This window comes from Eurypyga helias, unplaced genomic scaffold, assembly GCF_000690775.1.
Source record: "Eurypyga helias isolate BGI_N326 unplaced genomic scaffold, ASM69077v1 scaffold47011, whole genome shotgun sequence".
Taxonomy (NCBI): domain Eukaryota; kingdom Metazoa; phylum Chordata; class Aves; order Eurypygiformes; family Eurypygidae; genus Eurypyga; species Eurypyga helias.
The window spans coordinates 1-14,135 of record NW_010232386.1 but is presented as its reverse complement, the minus strand read 5'-3'; the positions used below and the strand labels follow the sequence as shown (position 1 = coordinate 14,135).

At 48.1% G+C, this 14,135-nt stretch overlaps 1 protein-coding gene across 1 annotated transcript; it reads left to right on the top strand.

Moving 5' to 3' along the window:
- Positions 1-460: 460 nt before the first annotated feature.
- SCD5 (stearoyl-CoA desaturase 5) lies at positions 461-10,560 on the top strand (the record flags this gene model as incomplete). Its single annotated transcript, XM_010161364.1, has 4 exons — positions 461-591; positions 5,476-5,681; positions 9,160-9,392; positions 10,370-10,560. Coding segments are annotated over 4 exons (761 nt in total), but the record flags the coding sequence as incomplete, so codon positions are not given.
- Between the last annotated feature and the right edge of the window lie 3,575 nt (positions 10,561-14,135).

Sequence of the window (14,135 nt, the reverse complement as noted above, 5' to 3'; positions counted from 1 at the left end):
GTTTTTGTTGCGGAAACTCTGACACGGCTCATATCTTTAGGGGTGGCAGATGATGCTCTTAAACTAGCTGGCAGATCATATCAAGCCAAGACCTTTCTGGAGGCGGCTGGCAGTGTCCTATTAGGAGAGGTGTTGCTACTCTTCTGACGCGGGTGATGAACTGTCACACTGCTGTACTTGGCAAAGGCACACTGCTTGAACATGTCACAGTAAGGTGCTTCAGTGCTGCCAGACTCTCCTGAGCAAGGCGCTGGCTACATGGGGAGGGCTGGGAAGGGAAATGACGTGGCCCCAGGCCGTGGTGGGCTGAGGACCCCACCTCCTGTCTGCCCAGCTTCATCCTTTCAGTGACCCTGCAGGCGTCAGCAGGCAGGAGCAAGGGTCATCTTTTACATCAAATAACGCAAAGGCAATGGCGGTTGGCCCCTGACACATCCTGTGTTTTATCTTTGTCTTTCAGCGTATTTCTGTTTCCTGATGACAGCCCTGGGTGTGACGGCTGGTGCGCATCGCCTGTGGAGCCACCGTTCCTACAAAGCCAAGCTGCCTTTGCGAATCTTTCTGGCTGCAGCTAACTCCATGGCTTTCCAGGTGGGGTTGTGGTTGCCTGTCCAGGTTCTCGGCTTCCAGGCAGCTGTCTGTCCTGTGCAGGGATCCCCTCAGCTTAGAGACAGCAAAAGAAAACCAAACCGAAACAAGCAAAAACAAGGGCAGAAAGACATTGGCTGATGACACACTGCTGGCTCAGGGGGTGCAGAGCCCCTCGCACCACCCAGCAGTGTGCATGAGATAGTCCAGGAGCAGTGATGACTGAAGGACCAAGCTGAACGTGCCCAGGTGAGGGGCTCAGCACCTCAGTAGCCTAGCTGTTGGAAAGGTCAGGCCCCACACTTCACAGGACAACATGGAAACTTTTGTAAGGATTGACTTGATGCAAACATGGAATCAAGTCTCTTTGTCCATCCAGGCAGTTGTAGGTTTTGATGTGCCCAGAAAGGAGAGCAGGCATCCTTTCACAGTGTTAATTTATCTGTTTTGTGCAGCATTTTTCAGCGGTAAAATGAAAATGCATTTGCAAAAAGTGTGTTATTAGATCTGCACTTACTGATAGGCAATGTTAGACCTCCAAATTTATAACACCCAGCTGGTGGTGAGGGTTAGCCCAGAACAAGGATCTTCTTGGTGTGAATTCAGTCACTCCTTTGACTGTTCAAAATAGAGGGCTGAACCTGTACTGACACTAAACCTCCCGAGCTTGGCTGCTGTTAGCCCCTGTGGCACCAGGTACCACGTGTGTGTTGTGCCTTGAGTTTTCAGCTTTTTCCCTGCAGCCTGTTGGGTGGACTTCTTGTTCAGGAACATGACAGAGGATGAAAAGAGTCATTTATCCACTTCTGTACTGTTCATTTATCATCTTTGATATATCTTTTTTAAGGCGGAAAGAATTAACCTTGCTAATCCCTCTAGATGTTACAAAGAGCACAAAGCTTTTGCTTGAATATGGGAATGTGTCCTTTTTTACTCTAGCGCTCCTTTATTCTGACCAATATTCCAGCTGCTTTGTGCTGCTCGCTTTCTTGCAGAGCTTTACAAGACTTCTGCTCAGCATGCTAAACAACTGTTTGGAATTTTGAGAACACCCTGGTACCATCTTCCCATTTTACAGACAATCTTATCTTTCATAAATAATGTAAATTAATGTGTCGAGCTGGTTGCAGTGAGCCTGCACATTGGGATTTCATTGCATTCTGCTCCCCTGTTGCTATGGGGTTTGCTTTCAGCTGTGTTGGCTTCGTCACTACTTTTGGCTGAGGACGTGGTGTGATTCTGAGGCAGGGAAGTAATTCAGAGTACCTTGAAGCCACCTTTGCACTCAGCATAAAGAAAATGAAAGGCCAAATCACCCACTCTTAGTTTTTATGTCTGAAGCCTGCTTCTAATTATCATGGCAACCATTGCCTGCTAAAGTCTGCTTTTACTACCACAAGCAGACAGTGAATGAGTTTTCAGGTCCATCTCCCTCATGTTGGCTTTGGGAAGAAGAGGTAGCATTGGAGGTACCTACAGCATCCCTGGATGCTGAATATTGAGGAAATATTCAGACTTCTTGAAGGGCAGAGGATACTGCTGCAGAGTTTTAACTTGATGCTGCATGGGCCATGACATGCCGTACTTCTGAAATACCATCAGATATAGCCAGTTTTACCCGGTTGCTCAATGCATATTTTATAATTTGAGCACGCTGAGCTGTGACTCTCGATCTAGAGTGAAACTCTCACGATTTTGAAAGTGTGTGCTTCTTGCTGTCACATACCTGTTTCAGAAATAGGTAATACCTGGCTTATGTCTACCTGATCTCCTGGTACACGTTTCACCATCTCAGATGGGACGTGCTGGTGTCTCCTCTGCTTAACTGCATTGTGCTATTACTCCTGGCCAACTCTGTGGAACAAGCTGTGTTGTTCAGCTGAGGTGGTGCTGTGAGGATTTGCACACAGCAACAGTGGCTGGTATGGCAATTCTGAGATGGTTACATAGCCCAGTTCGGTGTCACGTTTTGGTCAGCAGGTTTAGTAAAGGGACCTGCTAATGAAACCTCCTGTCTGCATCACTGTCACAGCATAATGCTGTCACACTCTCTTTCGGAAGGGATTTCACTCCTGTGTTCATCTGAAACACAAGAGTGATGTGTTCCTGAAAAAGGGTTGCTATTAATCATTTGGGGCATATTTATGTGTGCTGTGCTCCAGTTCTCAGTGTTTTTATTGCCAACAGTTCTGGCCTCTGGCCTTTATTTCCTCTTAGCCTTTGTGGTTTTTAATTAGATGCAATTCAGCAGCTTCACAGCTTCCTAGCCCATTCATCTGGGAAATCATGGGGTTTTGCCAGCCCTGCAGGTATTTGCTGTGGTATGAAAAGCCAATTTAATTTCTTACAGTATCATTACTTTGACCTGGTTATCTGCTGTCCCACAAATAATTTTATCAAGTGCTCTTGTGACAAACTGATCGATAGTCTCACTTGAAAAGTTATTTCTGGTTAAGAAACAGGACCTTTCCTAGGTGTGCTTTTTGCATAACCCTGTTTTATTTTTAAATTACTTAATCACGGCATTTTCCAGTCCTCGGGATATTCCCTCTGAAGCCACTTGAAGCACTGTAGAGGTTTTGTTTCTCTGCAGGAAACAATCAAGATGGCAGCAAGGTAAAGATCTCCCCTTGTTCTTACCGAGGAGTTTGGTGACGTCCTTTGCTTCACTCAGTTTACTTTGTTCTCTTGATGGGGATAGTTAAGGTATGAGATACTGGAGCATTGGTAAGGGGCTGATCTTTACTGTCTTCTCTCAATGGCTTGTACAAAGATGTTCCCCTCATCCCCAGCTCACTCCCAGCATTAGTGCAGCCACAGCGTGGCAGCAGGACAGGGCTGAGCACAACCAAGTGCAGTGGAGTTGAGATCATTCTGGGGGTTTTCTTCTTCGCTTGTGGGCCCTTTGCAGGCAGAGAGCATCTTTGCAAGGCTGCAATCGGATACGGAGGCGTTTGAGCTGGGTTCTTTAGCTGCTCTTTGCAGAGTCCCCTCAGCCGCACGGGCAGCCGTGGTGCTGTCTCTCGAATGTCGGTAGCTGAGAGGCAGAGCACTGATTTCTGCGATGCTTTCAGCACAGTGCCTTTGTCTCCCGAGAGCTGTACGCAGTTGTCATTAGCCTGGGCTTCCTGTGTCCTGCGGTACGCGCAGCACCGTGACGACTGCCGCACCGTGGTTACTTCACACACCGCAAATGGTTTGGTCAGTTCGGCTGGGGGCAAAACTGCTGTGGTTGTGGGTGCTGCTGCTCTTCCTAAAAGTAACCCAAGCCTGCCCTTCCTTTGGGTATTACTGCTTGGGTGCCTTCCTGGCTGCGCGAATTCTGAAATACCAGAGGAAAACACCCCCTGCTAAGTATTCTGTGATTGAAGTTCACACTGCTGTGCACCTGAGCATTAATTAACATTATCATGTTTTGGTGCTGGTGTTGGGCAGTTCAATTCATAGATGAATTGCCTGATACTTGTAGGTGCTTACAATGCCCTGTACAACGTGCTTGCAGTGCCCTGCATTAACATCTTAGGACCCACTGCAAAAAACACCAGTTTAGCCCAATAGCCGGTTCATCCTGTGGAGCAAACTGGGAGGCTGAAATCCCTTCAGCTGAGTAAACTCAGTCTCAGTTTATGGATCGAAATATGAAATTACAGTCCATCCCTTCCTCCCTGCAATCCGCATAATCCCCTTGACAGCCAGAAGGCATTTCAGTGACCCATATCTGTTGACAGCTGGAGCAGAGACAGGGCTGAACTTGAATTGTATTTGATCTGGATCCAGTGCTGAGCTGATGTTATGGGTCTGAGACTTTCATTCCAGCCTGTCTGCAAATGCAAGACTTGATTTCCCATAACATAGGTGCACTTCCTTTCATATCTTAACCATAGAATGGTTTGGGTTGGAAGGGACCTTAAAGCCCATCCAGTTCCAACCCCCTGCCATGGGCAGGGACACCTTCCACTAGACCAGGTTGCTCCAAGCCTCATCCAGCCTGGCCTTGGACACTTCCAGGGATGGGGCATCCGCAGCTTCTCGGGGCAACCTGTCCCAGTGCCTCAGCACCCTCAGTGTAAGGAATTTCTTCCTAATACCTAATCTAAATCTACCTTATTTCAGTTTAAAACCACTGCCCCTTGTCCTGTTACTACAATCCCTGATAAAGAGTCCTTCCCCATCTTTCCTGCAGACCTCTCTTAAGTACTGGAAGGCTATGCTTTTGTACACATATCTGCAGGCAGAGCAGGAATTTAAATGAAGATGCTAGTTGTACTGTGGAAGACACATCCCTCCAAAAGGCTGAGCAAGTTCAGCTCCTGTTCAGGTCAGGAAAAGGCATGTGTAGTGTGCCAGAAGCTCGGTCCCATTTTCAGCCCTGCCTTTGTGCCTGGAGGGCATCAGTGGTAACCAGTCACAAACAGCCTAGGAAAAGGATACCAGAACTGAGTGGCTCTGCACGGTAATGCCCTGCAAATAAATATGTAATCTGCCCTGTGACAGGCTCATAAAATAACAATGTAAACATGTATTCCTCCAGCCCAGTGTCCATCTTCAGACAGTGAACACCCAGAGAGGACACAGGACCTGGGCAGGCGGATGATGGTAAATCCCAAGAGGCGGTTGGCTTCCAGCCGTCTCCAGCCCTGGGACATGTCCAATATGTGTCACTGGTTCCCAGAGCTTCTCCCATTAGGTGTGGGCACTGACAGGAGCGGTGTGATGCGGTCTGTCTGCAAAGCTGGGGTCCCTCGGCGTGTCTTTAATCGATACCCTTTTCTCGAGGAGCATCAGGGAGGGGCTTGGTGTCGTTACCGTCTGGGGAAGGAGCTGGAGGAGGTACTGCTGGAGCAGTGCCCACCCCTCTCCTCTCACCCCGCCATGCTCTCTGTGCAGAACGACATCTACGAGTGGAGCAGAGACCACCGTGTGCACCACAAGTACTCGGAGACAGATGCGGACCCGCACAACGCCCGTCGCGGCTTCTTCTTCTCCCACATTGGCTGGCTGTTCGTGCGCAAGCACCGGGACGTCATCGAGAAGGGGAGGAAACTGGATTTCACTGACCTGCTGGATGACCCTGTCGTCAGGTTCCAGAGAAAGTAAGCGGGAGTGCTGGGCCCTCGTGCGAGGTGGGGTGGAGATATGCCTCCACCTGGTTATCCAGTTGTGGCTCGCTTCTTTTTATCTTTCCCTTTTCTACCCCACCATATCCCTGCCACCTTGATTGCAGGCATTAGGATTGCAGTTCCTCTGGCCCCCGCTATTGCCATGGGGTGACGCCGGCTGACTGTCCTCGCAGGCTTCGCTGCACAACCAGCCAGCCTTATCCTTGTCCCTCTGCTTTTCCAAAAAGCTAGGGCTGGCTATGAAAACAGCCACAGCAGAAGTTGCTGGCATCTTGACCACTTTCTTTGATCATTGGAGCAAATGCTGTAATCACTAACTGCAAACTCATCTTTGGCACCTGGGGGCCGGTACAGACCAAGCGCTTCGTCTCCCAAGACTGTCATTCTTCACAGGATTAATTATCTTCCTTGAGAATTAGCACAGACCTAGTTTAGTTGGCTGCACACACTGTGAGAGGTGGGAATTGAGCAACATGCTTTGTCCTCTATGTGAGTACCTGTATTTTCGGCACAGAAGACTGTCTCTGCCTGCAAGCATTTGGTCCAGGTACTTTGGCAAACTACATGAGCTCATTTCTGAGTGTTTTATGGGTGAGGGGAGCAGTCAGTTTAGTCCAGAAATCGGTTTCTTTTTTGCATTAGAGAAACCCGTGCACTAAGAGCTCCAGGAGTGAGGAATTCACTGCCCTGTATGTATCGTTACTTTTACTGGTTGCTCAGTTGGCAGTGCCTGTTTGCAAAAGGCTCCCTTGCAGTTTGCTGCAGCTCCTCTGGTTTGTGTTACTGCCTTTTTTAAGATAACAGCATCCCACAAGAAGCAGGCTCTACTGCTTTGGTTATGCTGCAAATGTTGTGTAGTGTGGAGGTAGGTTTTCCACAGGGAAGTTATGTCTTCAGAAATGTTTCGGCTCTGGATTTGAATTTAGGACTTTGGAGTTTACCTTCCCTTATCTGGGAAGAAAAATTCAGGTTGCTCCTTTCTATAACGTCGAAGTGTTGGGTTTTTTGACAGCATGGAATACTTGGCAGATCAGTAAGACTCATCATAAACCCGTCTTCATCACATTTTGTTTAAGGCCAGATTGTTAGCTTTGCTGAATTTAGCGGTGCTGGTGAGCTGTGTGGATGAGGTACCAATCAATCAGTTTAAAACCACATCTCTTCAGCTGAAATATCAGTAGAGCTCCAGGCATGACTGACAGCAAAACTTACCCTGAGTGAATAACCGAGCAGTAATCCTTCATGTGGTGTGAAAGAGACTCACAGCTGAAGTGTCTTCACGACAAAGTTTTCCGGTTTTTTATGTGGTACTTAATTGCTAGCCAAGGTTAAATCACGGCATGGGGAAAGCAGTGTTCTTCCCCAGGAATGTACTGAGGCATTGATTCCTCTGAGCTCCAGGTAAGGAGGTTTCTTGTTTCAGGGTGGATGTTCCAGTCAAAAGGAGACAGAGAAAATGAGGTTGGGTGCTTGTTCAGAAGTGAGGTCTCATGTCTTCATGAAAGGCTTCAGTCTGGGCTTCTTGCATCGCACAGAGTGGTTTTAATTGGTGCCTGATAAGTTGTTTCCATATTTTATTTTATTTTCCCGGAGTGGGAGAGGCTCTGAATTTCAAAAGAGTTTTCTGGACTGGAAAATATTTTTCTTCTCCAGCTCTACTTAAATCCTGCCCTTGAATTGATGAGGTATGCAAACCTTATCCACAGCCTGGTTCAGAAGTCAGTCAGATGAGTGGGAAATTATCTGTTATCTTTGGTGGAGCGAAGAATGGGGACTGTTTCTTTGGAGAGCCTTGACCCAGGTAAGTGAAGATAGAGGCCTGTGAGAGATCTGAGGAGATGCTGTCTTTTCACCATGGTTGGTGTTGCTGGAGAGCTGCAGATCTCATCTGGAGTCCAGCGGGTGAGGCACAACCTCCAACCAACAACAAAAAAGATATCTAAGGACTTTGAGGAAAAGAGGTTTATTTCATACACAAGATGATCAAAACTAGTGTTACAGATGAGAACTAGATGAGAACTGTGTTCACTGAAGCTTTCTTCCTCCCAGAAATACTGCTAATATTTCTTTTTCAGTCCTCTGTGGGTTTTAAGTGAAAATTGTATGTTTGTTTGGTTTTGTCAAACCAAATTGATGGTTCTTCCTATCTGAAAATCTTTGCAGCAAATGTGAAGTTTTAATAACCATTTAAGCTCTGTTCTTCCTCATCCCTTCCAGAAAACTCAGCAAAAGCAGGGGTCTATTTTACACCTGTCAGATGGGCACAAATAAGATGGGTCTTACTTTGCATTTCTTTTCTTTCTGCACCCTTCAAAATCCTGTCACCTCAGCCACCCACTCCAGTTTCATGTGGCAGCCTTGCTTTGATGACGATACCCCGGGATCGCTGTGGGCTGCAGTAAATCTGGGCTCTGGGGTGGTGGAAGGGCTCAGCAGGGAAGACAGAGCCGGGGGCACGCTGTAGGTGGCTTACAAGATGCACTGCCTTGCTGCTTGCTGCTTCCAAGAACCTGTTCTCCATTCAGAGTCATTTATTTCCTACCTTGTTTTTGTCTTTGCCTCCCCACTCCTTGCTGAGCTGCTTCCTTTCTCCGCTTGCCTTGGATTAATTCCCCCAGCATGATTTTTCTGTTTCTCCCGCTCTTCACTTATGTGCTCTCTGTATCCTGCCTTCTTTCTTCCCTGCCTTGCCTGGGCATGTGGCTTTAACTGTAATATAAAGCTTTCCTTTCTCAGACTGTTCAGCTTCCTCCCCATTTTACACTGCACGCTGGTTTTTGTCCACTCTATGGAGGAGTGGCAGGGATGGTGCCAGCCATGGGCTGGGAGAGCAGCAGCAATCTGGTCCTCAGGCCAAGCTGCATCTTTCTCCTCACCCTTGACGGGGTGCCCGTGGTCTCTCAGCAGCTGCTTCGGGTCTGCTCCTGCTGCTGCAGGAGTTCACACAGCAGAAGAGGGGCAGAAGGGAGCTGCTCCTGGCCTGTGCTGCGTGTTCACGTGTGATCTCTGCATGGGGGGAGGTCTGTGCCGACCCTTAGCAGCGGATGTGTTTCTGACACAGTTCCGCTGACGCCCGGGGCTTTTCCAGTCCCAGAGCCGGACTGTAGGCGCAGGATGTGCAGCCAGCTCTGCAATTCCGCAGCCGTAAAGGGGCTCAACTTGGGAGGTTAGCTTTGGGACTGGCTCTCAGCTGTTCAGCTTCAGTGTTACTGCTGGTTTGGGGTTGGGGGTTGTCTTGGCTTTTTGAATTGCACTTGGCAAAATTAAGTCATGATTGTGGATGTCTGAAATGTTCCCTGCTTCCCTGGTTATGGGGCTGGCCCAGGTTATCCCGGGGGTTTCTGCACCGTGTCTCCAGAGATCCAACCCCACTTCACCCCAGCTGTCATTCCCACCATGGTAATTCCTTTTGTGGTTTTTTTTTTTCTTCGTTCCTTTTCTTTCCCTGCAGGTACTATAAGAGTTCGGTTGTGCTGATGTGCTTTGTGATCCCTACCTTTGTGCCATGGTACCTCTGGGATGAGAGTCTGTGGAACGCCTACTTCCTTGCTTCCATCCTCCGGTACACCATCTCCCTCAACGTCACCTGGCTGGTCAACAGCGCCGCTCACATGTACGGCAACCGCCCTTACGACAAGTACATCAACCCCAGGCAAAACACCTTTGTCACTCTGGGAGCCATTGGTAAGTGCTGTCAGCCTGGTTAGAGCTTTGCAAACTCAGAGCGACATCCCATCCCGTTTCACCCTGGTCGGGGCTTTGGGCACCTGCAGCTGGACACCACTTGTCTCCACCAAGGTTGGAGCTTGCACGTCCTAGAGGAAGGCTCCCTTCTTCTACTGAAGGTGCCCACATTGAAATAATGCCACCTAGTCTCTGAGTAGAGATGTGTTTAGAATAGCAATCCTCCCTTCTCAGCAGTTGGCTGGGGACAGCCCAGCAGAAGTAAGTCCAGAGGAGGCCACGGAGATGCTCCGAGGGCTGGAGCCCCTCTGCCATGGGGACAGGCTGGGAGAGTTGGGGTGTTCAGCCTGGAGAAGGGAAGGCTCCGGGGAGACCTTATAGCACCTGCCAGTGCCTGAAGGGGCTACAAGGAAGCTGGGGGGGACTTTTTACAAGGGCAGGGAGTGACAGGACAAGGGGTAACGGGCTTAAATTGAAAGTGGGGAGGTTTAGATTGGATATCAGGAAGAAGTTCTTCCCAGAGAGGGTGGGGAGGCACTGGGACAGGTTGCCCAGAGAAGCTGTGGATGGCCCATCCCTGGAAGTGTCCAAGGCCAGGCTGGATGAGGCTTGGAGCAACCTGGTCTAGTGGAAGGTGTCCCTGCCCATGGCAGGGGGGTTGGGACTGGATGGCTTTAAGGTCCCTTCCCACCCAAACCGTTCTGTGATTCTATGATAAGTGACTACTTCTTACTTAGTCGTGTGTCTTCCCTCTTGAAGCACTTCTTCCCTGAGTATAAGGGGTGGGACATGCGCCTTCCTACTCAGGAGGGAAGCTAAAACACCGAAATGGAGTCCGTTGTGGGTATGCCTCAGGTGTGGAGGATAACCTGCCCTGGATTCAGGGCTTAGGAAATTGGGATTTCTCGCCTGAGCGTGTTCCCAAGTTCATAAATGTGCTGGCCGTGTGGTCTTTAAAATCCCTTTCTGTTTTTTAGGTGAGGGTTTCCACAACTACCACCACACCTTCCCATTTGACTACTCGGCCAGTGAGCTGGGCCTGAAGTTCAACCCCACCACCTGGTTCATTGACTTCATGTTTTGGTTGGGGCTGGTCACTGACCGCAAGCAGGCTCCAAAGGAGATGATCCAGGCTCGCAAGGAAAGGACTGGAGATGGCAGTGCTTGAAAAGTAACGCTTCGCTGTGCCAGTGCTGCCGTACACGTGGGTGGGTGTGCGTGCACCCCCGTGTCTGTGGTGGGGTTGTTTTTCTCTGGGTAAAATTAGTATTTTCATGACATTTGGGCTGAATTAATTCCCCAGGAACAGATTCAGCCCCAACTTTTTTTTCCTTACTAGCTGTCTTATGTCCAAACTTCAGACTATTAAGTGTAAAAATGCTATCTATTATTTAATATTATAGTTAAACAGGAGAGAGATTTTATTTTAGTCACTGTAGTTCATGTCTGAAATACATTGTGTTTTTCTTGTTTATGGTAAACCTCGGCAGGTTGGAGGAACTAACTATTCTTTCCAAGGGCAGTGAGGAGAGATTTTTGTTTCTACTGTTAATCAAAGATGGTTTTGAGACGTATCTCTTGGAGGGGATGGGGCAGGGCCCAATGTGCTGTTTCAGCTACAGACTAATGGAAAGGACAGTAACAGCACCGATGAAAAACAGGATGTCTAAGGGGCAAAATCAGCCTAAAATTAGTTACACGTTAGTTTGAAAACCTGCTTTCTTCTTTTTGTTAGCCCTGATAGCCATCCCCGTGTGCTGCTGTCTTTGCTAAATGTGAAAACCATTTATTGCCGGGCAGGCTTTTGTGTTGAAGATCAGTCTCTGTGCTGGCCAGAATACCAACCGATGCTATGTGAGATGATTCCTTTGTTGTTGCATCCACACTGTAATTTGTAGAGGTACAGAGCTCTACCATGTCTTAAGCCAACTAAGGCTTTGGTTTCAGTGTTTGGAGACCTGAGTTATATTCTGATTTGTCATGGCCATCGATGCATGCGTATTTTAGCTTTTTTTTGCACAAGAGGCCTCTTAATTTCTTTTTCTGCCTTTGAGTAGCAGGTCTTAGGAGACTGACCCTTATCTAAGTCAGAGTCTCTGCTAATGTGTCAGCTGCATGCAACATCCATTGGTTTCTGAGCAAAATGTAGACAGTTAAGTAGCTTCTGAATTTTAACAGTTGCCTTGTTTAAGAAAAAGGGGGAAAACAAAAAAAGAAAAGGCATGTGGAATTAATGGGACATACAGCCCTTTGTGTTAGATGTTAGCCAGTGCAGGAAAAAGCCTCTGTACTGTCAGCACTGGAGCACTTTTGAAGATAGGGGGCATGATTTCACTTAGAAAGGAGCTTACCGCCCTGCTCCTGGGAAAGGGGGTGCCTGTTTCCCAAGCTGCGCATCCCCACGCCCTGGGCAAGGCAAGGATCTCCAGACAGCTGAGGCTCAGGCCCAGATATTTTCAGGCAAAATGTAGAGCTGGGGAAAAAAATTGAAATGGTTTCTTTTTTGTTCTGTTTCCTGGATTTTTTTAAATGATGCCATATAATACGAGTCGTCTTTATTCTGTATTTCATCCAGCAGGTGTTTTGACAGTGTTACTTTGCCATTAACGATGTGTGAACTCTTGGGTGGTTTACAATAAACAGTTACGAGTTAGACTGGTGGCTGTGTTTTATTTTGAAACGCCTCCCAGAGCGAAGGGCTTTGTGGGGCACGCATCAGAATTATAGAGGCGTCTCGCTAGGCGTTTCCAGCTGTTCCCGTGGTGCGGTGCGGCCAACGCACCTACCCCCTCCGCGTTGCTCGTGTCCTCGGCAGCGGAAGAGGAGTGTTGTCAAATTGAAGGGCACCAAGAGGTTTGATTACTTTGGGCTTAGTGGCCAAGCTGAGAGTGGGGAAAAAGAGAATTTAATCTGACATAAGCTTGAAAGGAGGCCGGGGCAAGTTCTTGCATGTGAAGATCCCAAATAGCAGAATATCAGCCCAGTGTGACTGTAGGACAGTGCTTTGACCAAAAATATTAAGTATTTTGTTCTTATTTTGCTGTAAGTTCTTGTTTCCGCTGAGATGTGCCTGAAGAACTGGGTGTGCCAGAAGTCTTGTTTTGATGTGCCTTCATCTGGAATCAGGGTGGTTCGACAGACACGGGAATTACATGCAGACAAGTTGGAGATGTCTCCCCACCACCCTCTGCAGTGCCTGCAGGAGAGGGTGGAAATGGGCTCCCAGAGCTGGGAGGTTTCCAACCTGACAGTTACGTTTACAAGATGTGCAAATGCTTAAATTTTACTGGTGCTCCCATTGTTTTGTTTGGGCAATGTCCTGGTTGGAGAACTGCAGTGAATGCACTTCAGGGGCACTTACATAAACATCTTCCTGTTGATCTTTATCCTACTTTAGATCTTCCGTTTTTTCTCCTTTTGTACTGCTATTACTTGGAGTTCCTCAAGTGATTCCTGTCAAGTACAGGATGTAGGAAGAAGAGCTGGCCACGCAAAGAGGTACGTGCTGTTCTGAACCTCTCCGACTACCTGGAATTACAAGGTAATTTTTTTTTGTTTTCCCTGCAGGAGTAAGACTTCAGCTGCAAGAGCAGTTCTAGTGGGATTCAGGGATCTGAGGTTTTGAAACCATTGGCAAGTTACCCATGGTTTTGAAGAACTGCAAGTAAGTAAAGAAACTTCAGTTGGAAAAGGAAAAGCTCCTCCGTCAGATGTCTTGGAGCTTGTACTTCCTGAATTCCTGTTTCTGTAGGTGAACTCCTCCATGTGGTGGAGTTGATAAAAAAATGTCAGTTAGCCTTTTCAGAAAAAAATAGATTGTGTTAAGAGGACGCCTTGACATTGCAAAACAAGGAATGCTTCCGTGTGTTTCCTTTTTTGCTTGCTGCTTTTGATTTTTTTTCATGCTTGTTTTGATTTTGTTTGGTTTGGAAATAATTTTGGCCATGTTCTCTAGTGTGGTCTCCCCTTCCTCAAGATGTAGGGTCTCTGGGAAGCAGGAAGGGCCCCAGCCACATCCCAGGACAGCTGCTGGATCCACCTACAGCTGTATGCAGTGACATGGGGAATTTGTGGAGCCTCAGTAAAGTGAGTACCAAGGCATGAGCTGCACTTGTTTCTGTGGACTGTGGCACGTTTCATGCTGATCTGGTAGTCGAGGACCCCGCTAGTGCTTTCTGAGCAGCGCAGAAGTGTTGAGGGACTGCTGGTCAATGGGTGGCCGGCTGTAGGCTGGGTTAAATCAAGGATACAGTGACTGTCAAGGTTTTTCTGAGACCTGAAGGTCTTGGCAGTATTGATCTGTTGTCTCCAGCCCTATTCTTGGCACGTTGAACCATCTGGAATAACCCCACGTAGGACTGAGAACAAGAGGTATTTGTACACTGTGCCATGCAGTGTTGTGCGGTTTCCAGGCTCTCAGCTTTGGCTTGCAGCAGCGTGTGGATGTTTACCTTTTTTCCCCAGAACTGGTGAGGCCCTTAGGAAATGCTGTGTTGGCTCAGGATCGTGTGCTCCTTCCACATCAGGAAGTCCTGAGCAGGTCGCCTGCTTTCTGTCGTGGGGGGCTCACGGAAATACTACGCCTGCCCTGGGACTTGGCACGATCACTGAAGGAGGATTTCAGCGGTAACTTACAGTGTGTGCTCGGTTATGCAGATACTGATGGAACCACATCAGGGCTGTGTACAAACACAACCATCAGGATGTGGTGTGAGGCCAAGATTGTGACAGCTGACTAGAGAC